The sequence below is a fragment of the Nicotiana tomentosiformis genome, chromosome 2 (assembly GCF_000390325.3).
Source record: "Nicotiana tomentosiformis chromosome 2, ASM39032v3, whole genome shotgun sequence".
NCBI lineage: Eukaryota > Viridiplantae > Streptophyta > Magnoliopsida > Solanales > Solanaceae > Nicotiana > Nicotiana tomentosiformis.
The window spans coordinates 47,703,128-47,717,708 of NC_090813.1; the positions used below are offsets into that span (position 1 = coordinate 47,703,128).

A 14,581-nucleotide genomic window follows, 5' to 3' on the forward strand; every position below is an offset into this window, starting at 1 on the left:
AAGGCAGTAATGACCGAAACGCATGTACGTCTTCAATGCCAGCTCCCGCCATACATAGCAACATCAGCATCAAAATTCTGCACGCAAGGTGCAGAGGTGTAGTATGAGTACAACCGACCACATGTCCTCAATAAGTAACAAACCTAACCTTAGGTTGAAAGTAGTGACGAGTTGGGACAAAGGTCGGAGTCCAACACCAATAGCCAATAACAGTTCATAACAATATAATAAAAGTGATAAAAGAAATAACTCAGAGATATGGAGCTTAGCTCATTCACAGTTACGGAAAAATAGTCATGCTTTTCAAGTATAACATTAAAACCCAAATCCTTCACCGAAATCACCAAAATATGAGTGAGAAAAAAAAACTGTGATTTTTTCAAAACCTTTCAACAATAAATAAGATGTTTCATTATCAGATAGCATGAGGAAAGTACTTCTCTATGCCTACATATCAGTGTGCACGTGAAATCATAAATGTCACCAAAAACAGTGTAGCATAAGGAAATGCATCTTTATGCATGTATGTCAAATATGCATGTCAAATGTAATGCATCACAGTGATGAACTCATGTACTCATACTCTCAGAGTACTCAATCTCACTGTCTCACACTTTTCACTCATCACGCGCAATTACTCAACACACTCAACCACTCAGCACTGAACGGGGCAGATCCAGCCCTCAACACTCCCAGTTACTCAGCACTGTACAGGGCAGATCCAGCCTAAATGAATCAATAGCAACTACACTCATTGTGGGAGTGCAGACTCCGGAGGGGTAGATCCAGCCCAAGCACTATAATAAGCCAATCATGGCATAAATCAATAAAGTCTATTGCGGCGTACAATCCGATCCCATCATGAATCAATATTACATATTGCGATGTCCAGCCCGATCATATCATGAATCAACAATACATGTTGCGGCGTACAACCCGGTCCCATCAATATCACTCACAATCCAGCTCTCAGGTCTCAACTCAGTCATCAATCTCTCCAGTCTCCCGGGCTCACAATGTCATAAAAACCAGCCCAAAATGATGATATGATGTATCAATAAATGGCAACAGAGACTGAGGTATGATATACAAATGAATGAGTATGACTGAGTATGTTATTGTAATATAAGAAAATAACTCAACAGCATAAACGACCTCAGTGGGTCTCAACAGGATAAGCATATAGCCTAGACATGGTTTCTAACATGGATCACAGCTCAATTACTCTAGCCCGTAGAAATTTCATGAATAGAAACAAGATTATGTCACTACACAGTACCACAGAATCAATCGAGTCATAATTACACATGGTGCATGCCCACACGCTTGTCACCTAGCATGTGTGTCACCTCAACACCAAACACATAACACGTATATTCGGGGTTCATACCCTCAGCGCCAAGTTTAGAAGTGTTACTTATCTCGAACAAGCCAAATCCAATACCGAGCAAACCAAACGATGCTCCAAAAATGCCATCCTGCGCGTACCAACCTCCGAACGGCTCAAAAACCAATCCATATGATGGAAATCCTCTCAAAAATCGTTCAAATCCGAGTTTCCTAACTTCAGTAATGTTGAAATAAGCTTATAAAAAAAATTGCCCAATAAAAACACTAATATGGTCGCTAAAAGTCTAAATATGGTCGCTAAAGGTACCAAATCAGGTCGCTAAAGGTACCAAATTAGGTCGTTAAAGGTGCGCACCAGAACTTGCTTGCACCATCAATTTATTTTTCACTAAAAAGACTCTAACTCCCTCATACGGACTCGAAATTCGATGATTCTTGCTCCTATGAGTCACAAATAATAATACGAACCTTATCGTTTAGTCGAAACTCAATTCAGAGCTCATTTTCTCAATGCGATACCAACTTCGCTCGTTAAATAATTAACTCATGTTTCGCAGTAAAAACCCAACTGCGACTTAATAAAATTAGACCAAATATTTCAGATCATTCCTATAAATCATTATCAAACTCCCGGAAGTCTCAAAATCGAATTCCGATCTCTAGAACTAAAAATGGACCTTCGGATCATTATATGCTTATGCTCAAAACAATGCCAAAACACTAAACACGTTAAAAACCCATCTGAAACTCACCCGAGCCCCACGGGATCCCAACCAAATATGAAAACAAGTCCTAAAACATGATTCAAATTACTCGAGTGATCAAAACACAAAAATAACATCAAAACTATGTATCGCAACGAATTCAAATTTTATAAAATCAAAACTTTTAATTTTTCAAAAACTAATTGAAAACGTGCCTACGTACCTCGGAATAACTTTGAATTTGGCACACAAGTCATAAATATTATTACAAAGTTGTTCGAACTCTCGGAATCTAAATCGAGATCCGGTATCAACAAAAATCTAATTATGGCCAAATTTTGGAATTCAAAGCTTTTCAAAGTTAACAATTTTTCGGAAAATTACGTCAAATCACTTTGGGACCTCCAATTTAAAATTCGGGCATAAGTCCGTAAACACCATATAAAGCTAACGAAACCATCAAAAATCCATTTGGGTCAAATACTCAAAAGTCAAACTTGGTCAACTCTTCCAACTTAAATCTTCCTAGTTAAAAATCATTCTTCAAAATAAATTCCTAATCACCTGAAAAACCAAAACCGATGCTTTACACAGGTCATAATACATCATACGAAGCTACTCGGAACTTTAAATAGCTGAACGGAGTGCAAATGCTCAAAACGACCGGTCAGGTCGTTACATTCTTCCCCACTTAAATATACGTTCATCCTCGAACGTACCTAATCACATTATGCCTATGCCTTCAAGTCCGTTCACTAGGAGTCAAACCAAGGACCTTCAAATTATTGGGATGCATTTGATGAAGTTAGAAGATTTGAATGATTTTTTGAAAAAGCCTAATAGAGTCTACAATTTCATCCAAATGATATTCAAGGATGGTGGCCCAAGTTCATGTGAAGAGGCCCAATTACAAGTGGAGAGACCAAACACCTTAGGGTCTTTTTAGCCATTATGTAGACCTTAGTATAAATAGAAAATATTAGGTCATCTTTAATTTCTTAGACTATATTGAATATTCCTATGTATTTTGTGAGCTTGAAGATAGACTTGTGGTTGCCTTTGAACTAGCCCTAGAATTTGCAAGAGATTTTTCTTCCTCTTGAGGATTTTATTAGTATATGTACTTTTGTTGATTGTATTAAGGATGATTAGAATTTTAATTCTAGTTATTACTAATATCCCATCAATATTTGTGTCTTGCTTCCCTCTCTTTATTTGCTTTTCAAGTCTCATTTCTTGTTCTTGCATTTTGGTTATTATCATTTGGTATCAAGAGCTTTGGGTAATTGGGTATTCTAATACTCAATTATTTCACTGATTTTGAACCATCACAAAAAAGAGATATTCCATTTGTTTGCATTGTTCTCGTTCTTGAACGCTACATTTCGAACATCCATTTGCTAAAAGGATTTTTAAAATTTGTGAACTTGATTGTCTAGTTGACGAGAAAAATTCATGGCTACTGATTTGGTGATTTTGTTGACTTAAAGTGAAACAAACTTGAAAGTTCACTCTGGAAACTTGGTTACATCATTGGATTGGAGATTGAAGAAAAAAAAAGAGAATCAAGAATGGAAAACCAAAAGCTTCGTTCCTTCACATGCTTAAACTTGAACTTGAATAAGTTGTGAGTTGTGGAATAGAGCAGCAATTGTTGGACCTATTTCAATCATTTGAAAGCTGTCGTGCACCAGATTAGAAGCCTTGAAACCTGCTGAAAATTGCAGCTACTATGCAATTGCATTTTAAGTGTTCTAGCTTCATTTCTTTATTCATTCTTGGCTAGATTAGCTTAATATTAGTCCATATTAAGTAATATCTAGTCTTTTGCGTTTTTAACTTTTTTCGTACTTTTTCTCTTTTATTTCGTTGTGAATTTTCTTGGCTCAAGTCCGAATTTGCTTAAATTGTCCGTTCTTGTTTAAACATCAATTCCACTCCACCCCGAAGATGGAAGGGACTTGTTGTAAAGTCTTGGGTACTAGTTTGGAGGCAACTTTGAGTTTTACCTTTTGAGTGAAAAAAGGCTAGAGCGAGTGAGATTAAAAGAGAGAATTAAAAGCCAATTTTCAAGAGAGAAACACAAGTGATTGAGTGACATACAACTTGAGTGAATACACTAAGGGAGCGACTTGATGAGGACTTTTATCACTAACTTATTTGTTCATTTTATAGGAAAGTTCAATATGGGTGAGGGATCTTCCAACAACATGGAAAAAATGTTTGATGCCATGATAGAAAGATTTGATATGATTGATGGAAGGTTCACAAACATGGAGAATAGGATGCAAGTTCAAGAGAAAAAAGTGAACTCTTTGGTGAGTGGGAACTCTCCTACATCAACAAGGTGTTGGAACTAGTGCTTTTCTATCAACTCCTTCTACTCCTTTGGATCCTAATCTAATGCAACAAGGGATCCATGCTCAAGCTACTTATGCATAAAGAGGGATTCAATTCCATAAAAATCAATCCCAAAGGCAACAAATGAGGGTCAATCCACAAAATCGCACACCACCACAAGAAGAGCACATCAATCTTGAGGAAGAAGAAGATCATGCTCAAAATGCAATGAGGCAACAATCTTTGCAAGGTTATCGACAACCAAGATACAACCATGATGAGCATGAAAGAGGGTTGAACACCATCAAGATCACTCTTCTACCTTTCAAAGGAAGTAGTGACCCGAAAGAATTCTTGAATTGGGTAATCAAGAGTGAAAGCATCTTCCAAGTTAACAATGTGCCTAACGCCATGAAGATCAAGTATGCCATCACCCAACTTGAGGGATTTGCCTCTACTTAGTGAGAATCTTACAAAAGGTAAAGAGAACAATGATTACTTGATCCTATTACTACTTGGGATGAAATGAAAGGTGTCATGAAGAAAAGGTTTGTAGCGGATTACTTTCAAGAAGACATTCTTTCAAAATTCTACACTTTGAGGCAAGGTAGTAAGAATGTTGATGAATTCTTTGAAGAGTTTGAGAAGACAAGGTTGCGAGCCAACTTTTATGATAGAGAGGATCTTATTGTTCCAAGATTCCTTGCGGGGTTGAACAAGGAAATTTCTTCTCCTATAAGATTGCACAAGTATGATTACTTAGAGGATGCTTACCAAGCGACTTTGAGAGTTGAAAAGGGGGATTAAGGGTGAGAAAAGTTACAAATCCAAGAGCACTACTTCTTCATGGAGCAACGGAAACGAGACTTGGAAATCTTCAAGCCATTGGGACAAGCGAGACTAAAAAAGATTTTAAAAATCAAGTTGAAAAATCCAAACCTAAGGTAGAGGCTAAAGAAGGAGGAAATAATGCCCAATACAAGTCTCCTACAAATATTAGGTGCCATAAGTGCCATGGCCTTGGTCATTACATGAGATATTGTCCAAACCGAAGAGTTATCATTGCAATGGAGGATATCAAATAGGAGATAGTGACCATGATGAAGATGTTGAAGAGGAAAGTGAAAGTGACCATGGAGAGTGTGAAGAAGAATACCCAAAATGCTACTTGGTAGTAAGAAGACTTATTGGTGCACTTGCTAAGGAAGAACTAGATCAAAGGGAGAATCATTTTCATGCTAGATGCAAGATTATGGGAGATGTTTGCTCAATGATAATTGATAATGGAAGTTGTGCAAATGTGGCAAGTGCATCTTTGGTAGAGCAATTGAATTTTCCTACAAGGAAGAGTCCTACACCATATAGACTACAATGGTTAAATGAGTGTGGGGAGCTCAAAGTGACAAAGTTAGTATTGATAAAGTTCAAGATCGGAAAGTATCATGATGAAGTTTGGTGTGATGTAGTGCCAATGCAAGCTTGTCATTTGCTTCTAGGCCGACCTTGGCAATATGATAGAGAAGCAAAGCATGATGGAAGAACTAATAAGTACTCTCTTGTAAAAGATCGATATAAATTTACTCTTTTATCTTTGACACCATTTCAAGTGAATGAAGATTACAAAAAAAATAAGAGAATTGAGGGAAAAAGTAAAGAGTGAGCAAGAGAGATAAAAGAGTGAGAAGAGTGATACTTCAATAGAGGAAAAAAGTGAGAAGAGTGGCACTTCAAGAGAGAGAAAAAATGAAAAAGAGGAAAAATGAGGGAAAGGTTTCACTTTTACAAAATAAGAGTGAGCCTAGAGGGAAAGAAAAAGTGAGTTTGTTAGCTAGTCATCAAGATCCTTTGAGAGAGGTTGAGGATAACCGTTCTCTTATACTTCTTATGCATAAAGATTATTTTTTGACTACTAATGAGCTAACCCCTTTTGTACCTACTGAAGTTTCTACTCTTTTGCAAGGTTATGAAGATGTCTTTTCCGAAGAGCTACCAAGGGAACTACCACCTTTGAGAGGAATAGAGTATCAAATTAACTTTGTTCTGGGATCTCAACTTCCAAATCAAGCGCCATATAGGAGCAATCCGGAGGCTACAAAAGAGTTACAAAAGCAAGTTGATGACATTCTTGAGATGGGATTTGTAAGGGAAAGCTTGAGTCCTTGTGTCGTTCCCGTGATCCTAGTGCCAAAGAAAGATGTAAGTTGGAGAATGTGCGTAGATTGTAAGATTATCAATAAAATCACAGTGAAGTATCGTCATCCTATACCTAAGCTTGATGACTTACTTGATGAATTGAGCGGCTCTCTTATCTTTTCTAAAATTGACTTGAGAAGTGGTTATCACCAAATAAGAATGAAACCCGGTGATGAGTGGAAAATCGCTTTTAAAACTAAATTTGGATTGTATGAATGGATGGTTATGCCTTTTGGACTTTCTAATGCACCTAGCACTTATATGAGGCTTATGAACCATATGATAAAATACTTTATTAGAAAGTTTGTTGTAGTTTACTTTGATGATATTTTGGTGTATTCAAAGTCACTTGAAGAGCATATTGAGCACTTGAATCAAATTTTTGATGTTCTTAGAAAGGAAAGATTGTTTGCTAATTTGAAAAAGTATATTTTTTGTGTTGATAAAGTGGTCTTTCTTGGTTTTGTTGTGAGTACTAAGGGTGTAGAAGTTGATGATTTTAAAGTAGAAGCCATTAGGAATTGGCCCACACCTAAGTCTATTGGAGACGTTAGGAGCTTTCATATGTTGGCTAGTTTCTATAGAAGGTTTGTTAGGAACTTTAGCACCATAGCCGCCGCCTTGACCTAAGTGATTAAGAAAGATAAGGCCTTTATTTGAGGAAAAGAATAAGAGGAATCTTTTAGGGAGTTGAAAGATAAACTTAGCAAGGCACAACTTCTTCAACTTCCTAATTTTGAAAAGACTTTTGAAATTGAGTGTGATGCTAGTGGAGTAGGTATAAGAGCAGTTTTAATGCAAGATCAATAACCCATAGCCTACTTTAGTGAGAAACTTAAAGGGGCGAGCTTGAACTATTCTACATATGACAAGGTGTTGTATGCCTTAGTTAGAGCTTTATCAAATTGGCAACATTACCTTTGGCATAGGGAGTTTGTGATTAAAACTGAACATGAATCTTTGAAGCACCTTAAGAGCCAAGGTAAATTAAACAAGAGATATTCTAAATGGGCAGAGTTTATTGAGTAATTTCCATATGTGATTCACTTTAAGAAAGGCAAAGATATTGTGGTCGTGGATGCTCTTTCTAGGAGGTTTATTTTAATGAACACTTTGACTTCTAAGTTGATGGGATTTGAGAGTCTAAGAGAATTTTATCCTAGTGATCATGACTTTAATGAGCTTTATGTTAAATGTGATCAAGTTGAGGCATATAAGAAACCTTATAGGTTAGATGATGCATACCTTGATAATCAAGGGAAGGAAGAGAAGGATAAGAAATTAGCCAAAGTAGAAAAACAAAAGAGATTTCATAAGTTTGATGGATTCCTATTTAGAGATGGTAGGTTGTGTGTGCCTAGGTCCTCTTGGAGAGAAATTCTTGTTAGAGAGGCACGTAGTGGTGGTTTAATGGGATATTTTGGAGTTCCTAAGACTTTAGTTATATTAAAAGATCATTTTTATTGGCCTAAGATGAAAGTTGACGTAGATAAAGTATATGGTCAATGTGTTGAGTGCAAACAAGCTAAGTCTAAGGTACATCCTTTTGGTTTGTATACTTCATTGACTATTCCTAATGCTCCTTGGTTTGATATTTCTATGGATTTTATTCTTAGTTTGTCCAGGACTAGAAAGGGTAGTTTGTGGTAGTTGATAGATTTTCTAAAATGACACATTTTATACTATGTCATAAAAGTGATGATGCTACCCATGTTGCTACTTTATTTATTAATCATGTGCTTAGGATGCATGAAATTCCAAAAACTATTGTTAGTGATAGGGATTCCAAGTTTCTTAGTCATTTTTGAAAGGGTTTGTGGGGTAAGCTTGGCACTAAATTATTATTTTCTACTTATTGTCACCCTCAAACCGATGGTCAAACCGAAGTTGTCAATAGGTCATTAGGAAATATGCTTAGGGACATGGTTAAAGGAAAGCTTACTTCTTGGGAGGAACAATTGCCATTGATAGAATTTGCGTATAATAGTACTATTCATTCATCTATTGGCATGTCTGCTTTTGAATGTGTTTATGATTTCAATCCTTTAACTCCTTTGGATATAACTCCTTTGTCTCAAGATGTTGTTGTGAGTTTAGATGGCAAGACAAGAGCCGAAGCCATGAACAAAACTCATGAGAATGCTAGGAAACAACTTGAAAAGATGAACCAAAAAACGGCTACCAAAGCCAACAAAGGAAGAAAGAAAATGGTGTTTGAACCGGGAGAATCGGTGTGGGTGAATTTTAGGAAGGAAAGGTTCTCTCACAAGATAAAGAACAAGTTGCTACCAAGAGGAGATGAGCCTTTTCAAATTCTTGAAAGAATTAATGAAAATGCTTAAAAAATTGATCTTCCTAATGATTTGCAAGTGCATGATGTTTTCAATATTAGTGACTTGTCTCATTTTGATGTAGGCGATGTTACAAATTCTAGGACGAATTATTTTCAAGAAGGGGAAGATGATCACATTACGCCTATGCCTTCAAGACTGTTCACTAGGAGTCAAGCCAAGGACATTCAAATTATTGGGATGCATTTGATGAAGTTGGAAGATTTGAATGATCTTTTGCAAAAGCCTAATAGAGTCTACAATTTCATCCAAATGATATTCAAGGATGGTGGCCCAAGTTCATGTGAAGAGGCCCAATTACAAGTGGAGAGCCCAAGCACCTGAGGGTCTTTTTAGTCATTATGTAGACCTTAGAATAAATAAAAAATATTAGATCATCTTTCATTTCTTAGACTATATTGAATATTCCTATGTATTTTGTGAGCTTGAAGGTAGACTTGTGGTTGCCTTTGAACTAGCCCCTAGAATTTGCAAGAGGTTTGTCTTCCTCTTGAGGATTCTATTAGTGTAGGTACTTTTGTTGACTGTATTAGTGGTGATTAAAATTTTAATTCTAGTTATTGCTAATATCTCATCAATATTTGTGTCTTGCTTCCCTCTCTTTATTTGCTTTTCAAGTCCCACTTGTTGTTCTTGCATTTTGGTTGTTATCAGTGCCAGAGTCATTCCAAAGCCATCAAACTACCGTGTAACCTTACTATATACATATCCGGGGGTGATCCCATGTCACCCTAATCCATATAAGCCTGACGACACAACCTAACTAACGATCCTTAATTCAACGTTAGCCCATAAACCTTGGAACCCAATTCCCAACATCCAGAATTCCTTACAAGACCCGAATCTCGCATCTACACACTGTACAAGTCTGATCAAGCTGTATCGAGCCATAATCACAACCCAAGATGTAATCACATGATATACCACATAATCAAATACTCATAGCAATAACTTTCGACCGCGATAGCTGCTCAAAACATACCCGGTACCGGTAACAAATCTCATATCAAACCAAACCTCACTCTAAAATCTTCGTACACTGTTGATGATAAAAGAAACGCACAGAAACTCATAGCCACTCATAAGATCAACAAGTCGTGGAGTTCCCTCTCGTCCGACAAGAACCATAGCCAATTTCTTAGCCGACTTTAGATAACATCCTTTCAAACATACCGTAATCAAATTCGATAGCAATCACTTCAGGCCCAAAGACTCTATCTCATCAAGTACAAACTACTCTACTGACATGCCACGTCAATACTACCCAGAGCCACAAATCCATGCAATTCGTGCACCAATACACAACAATTCGAAGGCACCCAAAAATGAAAAAAAAAGACTCAAATGAGAGAATCGTTCCGCAAGCTCAACAAGTACTACTACAACGCAATGCTAAGAACCCATCACAGATAGTAGGACCAAAACACATGAGTCTGTTACAATCATAACCCAGTTGCAATGCACAACCCATGAAAACACCGATCCATATGAAATACCTCGAGTCCCAATGCTCAAAATCAACAACCGCAAGCAATTTGACATCAAGTACCCAAAGTGCATGACCATGACCATGGTGAAGCAAATAACATAATATACCACCGCCCGGAGAGTACATAACCAAGGCGCAATCAACCATTTAACAACCCAGTAACTATCTCGCTCAAATTCCGCTACCAGGCCCAAACAGACCACATCATGCGTGCATATAACCAACAAATCACAATCCCTCATAGCATAGAAGGGTAACACATAAAGCATATCAGAACACGAACAAGCTCAACTCTAACTGAATGACACACTTTTCAATAATAATGATGCCAAGTCAACAAATCCGACCCGGTGTAGAATACACATCCTTATTGGACCTATCAATGGGCCCCAAATCAACTTTGGTCGTCCACAAATAGATAAATAAACCCTCCGAAAGTCCACAATGACCTAACCATAACACATACTATCATCTAGCTAGCTTTTGCCACATCTTCACAGCCCACAACCACGAAACAATCTGCTTCTGAGAACTCCCAGTCTCCAAATCCATAGAACACACGAATCACCATATCTGACCCAACTCCACCGCCTGAATGTCTAACACATCTCTCATACACGATCATCACACGAGGAATACTTCTATAATTATTCCATGCCATATAGTAAAAATCTGAATATCAGCAGTCGATCAACCAGGAGAGTACCACAATACCAATGAAGTATCCGTAAGCCAAAACACAGCGTGCCTTCTGAAATGAGTACCATTCTCAGGCAATACCAAGTAGTAATAGCATTCACTAAACATCTGAAACCATCCATATTGTTCAGAATTCATGATCTTCCCTCCAAAACTGAACCGTGACCTTGCACATGCAAATCTCAACCCCACACAACACACCGCATCTATCATGCCAACATATGAAAAGCACGAGTATCTCATAATCAACTCTAAGTCACAAGTAGAATACATACCCAGTTAGTTAGAAACCTTCCATTTGTTCTCACCCAGGAGAAAATCACAATACACAACATGCTCATCTCGCCAGTAGGAAATATCCATCTCAAACCGGGGTAGAAACCATCGAGAACTCTCTGAAACATATTTGCACATAAACAAACCATCAGAACTGAATCTCTCTAACTCAACCAAGCCACGCAGGTCACCAAACCCAAGAGTATTGCCACCAAAACACTTATAGATCCTCACCACATCATAAGTACCCAAAGAATCGATCATATTCATTACCGTGTTGATCCAATTTACTACCGAGTTGTCCTATTTCTCCGAGTTCCTTCTGAGTTACCCACAAGTTGACACTTCTCCTTGCCAGAACACCACGATCCTTACCCCAAGCTTACCACAAGAGATCCTAGCATAAAACCACACCGCCCTAAGGCCCATAAGCCACTGTATTTCCTCTTAAACACTCCAAAAGTACCACAACCGAGACTCCCACTCTAAAGAGACCTTATGTGAATCTAAAGACGTTTTCTTCACCTTCTTGGTACTGAAATGTAGAATCCATAATGATATAGAAATACCGCGAGTCTCGACACCATCCAATATAAACCTCAGATTCTAGCCATATACAAATCCGCAAAATTCTCAATTGCTACATATAAATCTTGAATCCATTAGAACCTTCTCGAGAGTCATCCACTCTACTCAAATCGCAATTGCACCGACCAAACGGGCCGAACGACCTCTGCCCCGTTAGTACGATAACACCCAAAGAAGCAACCCTGCCTTAAAGTAACCGAGCAAATTCCTACTTCATGGGCACTACATCTTCCACGAATAACAACTCAATCATTCCTTGATTCCTATATACCCATAAAGTGTAACATAACTTGTATCCATAGATTCCTTTACTCGAGTCATCCTCGATCTCAACCTCTATAAGTCATTTCTGATTCACAAGCATGCCTCAAACTGAAACCAGTACAACACATAACCATGCAATCAAATAATCGATAGCAGACTCCCCTACTTGGCTCAAAGCCATAGGATGGAACACTCGATAAATCACAATACCCATACTCTATTACTGCCATAATCCCGCACCGAAATTCAACTCAATTCGTCATAAGCTCATGTAACACAAATCATATAATACTTCAAATAATCTACAAATCATCGCATTCATCCTCGTGACGGTCAGGCCAACTTTCTCAACCAATCCAAACTCAAATCTCAACACTTATAACCCACTGGTAGAAAAGAAACCCTACTCACAACATCATAAGAATCACACATCCGTAGATTACCCTGCAGATGATAACCCACCTGCTTAGCCTCAAATTAACATCTCTCTATACCCTTTCACAGCCACAACTAGTACGCAATCACTTAATCTTCCTGAGTCTGAACTCATCAACAATACATGAAAATCTACTTCGTTCCACAAATGAAATAACAAGAATGAACCCCTTAAAAACCTTCATAACTCAAGACTGTATGACACATCCACAGAAATCGAGCATCCAATAGTCCTTCTCACGTCTCAAGCAAACTCTTTCTGTCACATTCAAACCATCTAAACACACCCTGCATTCACATCCTACTCATCATATAGCCATCCAACCACTCATCGAGCCACAATTTCTACCCATAGGAACACTACCAGATATATAAGTCCAAAAGCACATGCTCACATAACCGAAATCATCGTGCTCAAGCTACAGTCAAAACCTGGCCTCGGGTCCTCCAGACTGGCCCATCATCAGCACACGAAAAATATATCTCGCACCTCATCCATGGAATCACAAGTCGTCGAGGCACACCTGATACCGAGCGCTCGTATACGCATACGAGTGAGTGGAAGGAATTCAAAAAGATACGCTTCAAGCTGAATCAATCTTGCATGATAAGGAAAGAAAGATGGAAAGTTTATCCTAAATGTCCTGTAGCCTCTCGAAGATAGGTACGGACGTCATCATACCGATCCGCAAGACTCTACTAGACACTTGCTCATGAATCGTAGAACCTATGAACCTAGAGCTCTGATATCAACTTGTCACGACCGAAAATCTAACTAGTCATGATGGCACCTAACCCCAACATGCTAGGTAAGCCAATTAATAATAAACCAATTTCAATGAGATTCATTAAGAGAAGTAATGATAATACAACTGTGCTTTTATACAAAGAATTCCCAAGGGCTGGTAGTACAAATCATGAGCTTCTAAGATTTAGAGTTTACAAAGCTGGTATGAAATAAATATATCATCTGTTTGAAATATACATGGACAGATTAATAATTCTAAAGCCACCAAGAACAAAAGGCAGCAATGACCGGAACGCAGGTACGTCTTCAATGCCAGCTCCCGCCATATACAGCAACATCAGCATCAAAAATCTACATGCAAGGTGCAGAAGTGTAGTATGAGTACAACCGATCCCATGTACTCAATAAGTAACAAACCTAACCTTAGGTTGAAAGCAGTGGCGAGTTGGGACAAAGGTCGGAGTCCAATACCAATAGCCAGTAACAAATTCATAACAATATAATAAAAGTGATAAAATAAATAACTCAGAGATATGAAGCTCAGCTCATTAACAGTTATAGAAAAATAGTCATGATTTTCAGGTATAACAGTAAAATCCAAATCCTTCACCGAAATCACCAAAATATGAGTGAGTCAAAAAAAACTGTGAGTTTTCTCAAAACCTTTCAACAATAAATAAGATATTTCATTATCTATATGCCTACATATCAGTGTGCACGTAAAATAATTGAATGTCACCAAAAATCGCGTAGCATGAGGAAATGCATCCCTATGCATGTATGTCAAGTATGCATGTCAAATGCAATGCATCACAATGATGAACTCATGTACTCATACTCTCAGAGTACCCAATCTCACTGTCTCACACTTTCCACTCATCACGCTCAATCACTCAACGCACTCAGTCACTTAGCACTGAATAGGGCAGATCCGGCCCAGGGTAGATCCGGCCCAGGGCAGATCCAGCCCTCAACACTCTCAGCTACTCAGCATTGTACATGGCATATCCAACCCAAATGAATCAATAGCAATTGCTCTCACTATGGGTGTGCAGACTCTGGAGGGGTAGATCCAGCCCAAGCGCTATAATAAGCCAATCATGACATGAATCAATAAAGTCTGTTGCGGCGTACAACCCGATCC

At 38.1% G+C, this 14,581-nt stretch overlaps 1 protein-coding gene across 1 annotated transcript; it reads left to right on the forward strand.

The window, feature by feature from the left end:
- The first annotated feature begins 4,919 nt into the window (after positions 1-4,919).
- Positions 4,920-6,054, forward strand: LOC138904738 (uncharacterized). The gene is made up of 2 exons (XM_070193243.1): positions 4,920-5,183; positions 5,449-6,054. The coding sequence occupies exons 1-2, from the start codon at positions 4,920-4,922 to the stop codon at positions 6,052-6,054; spliced, it is 870 nt and encodes a 289-aa protein (XP_070049344.1).
- Positions 6,055-14,581: the final 8,527 nt, after the last annotated feature.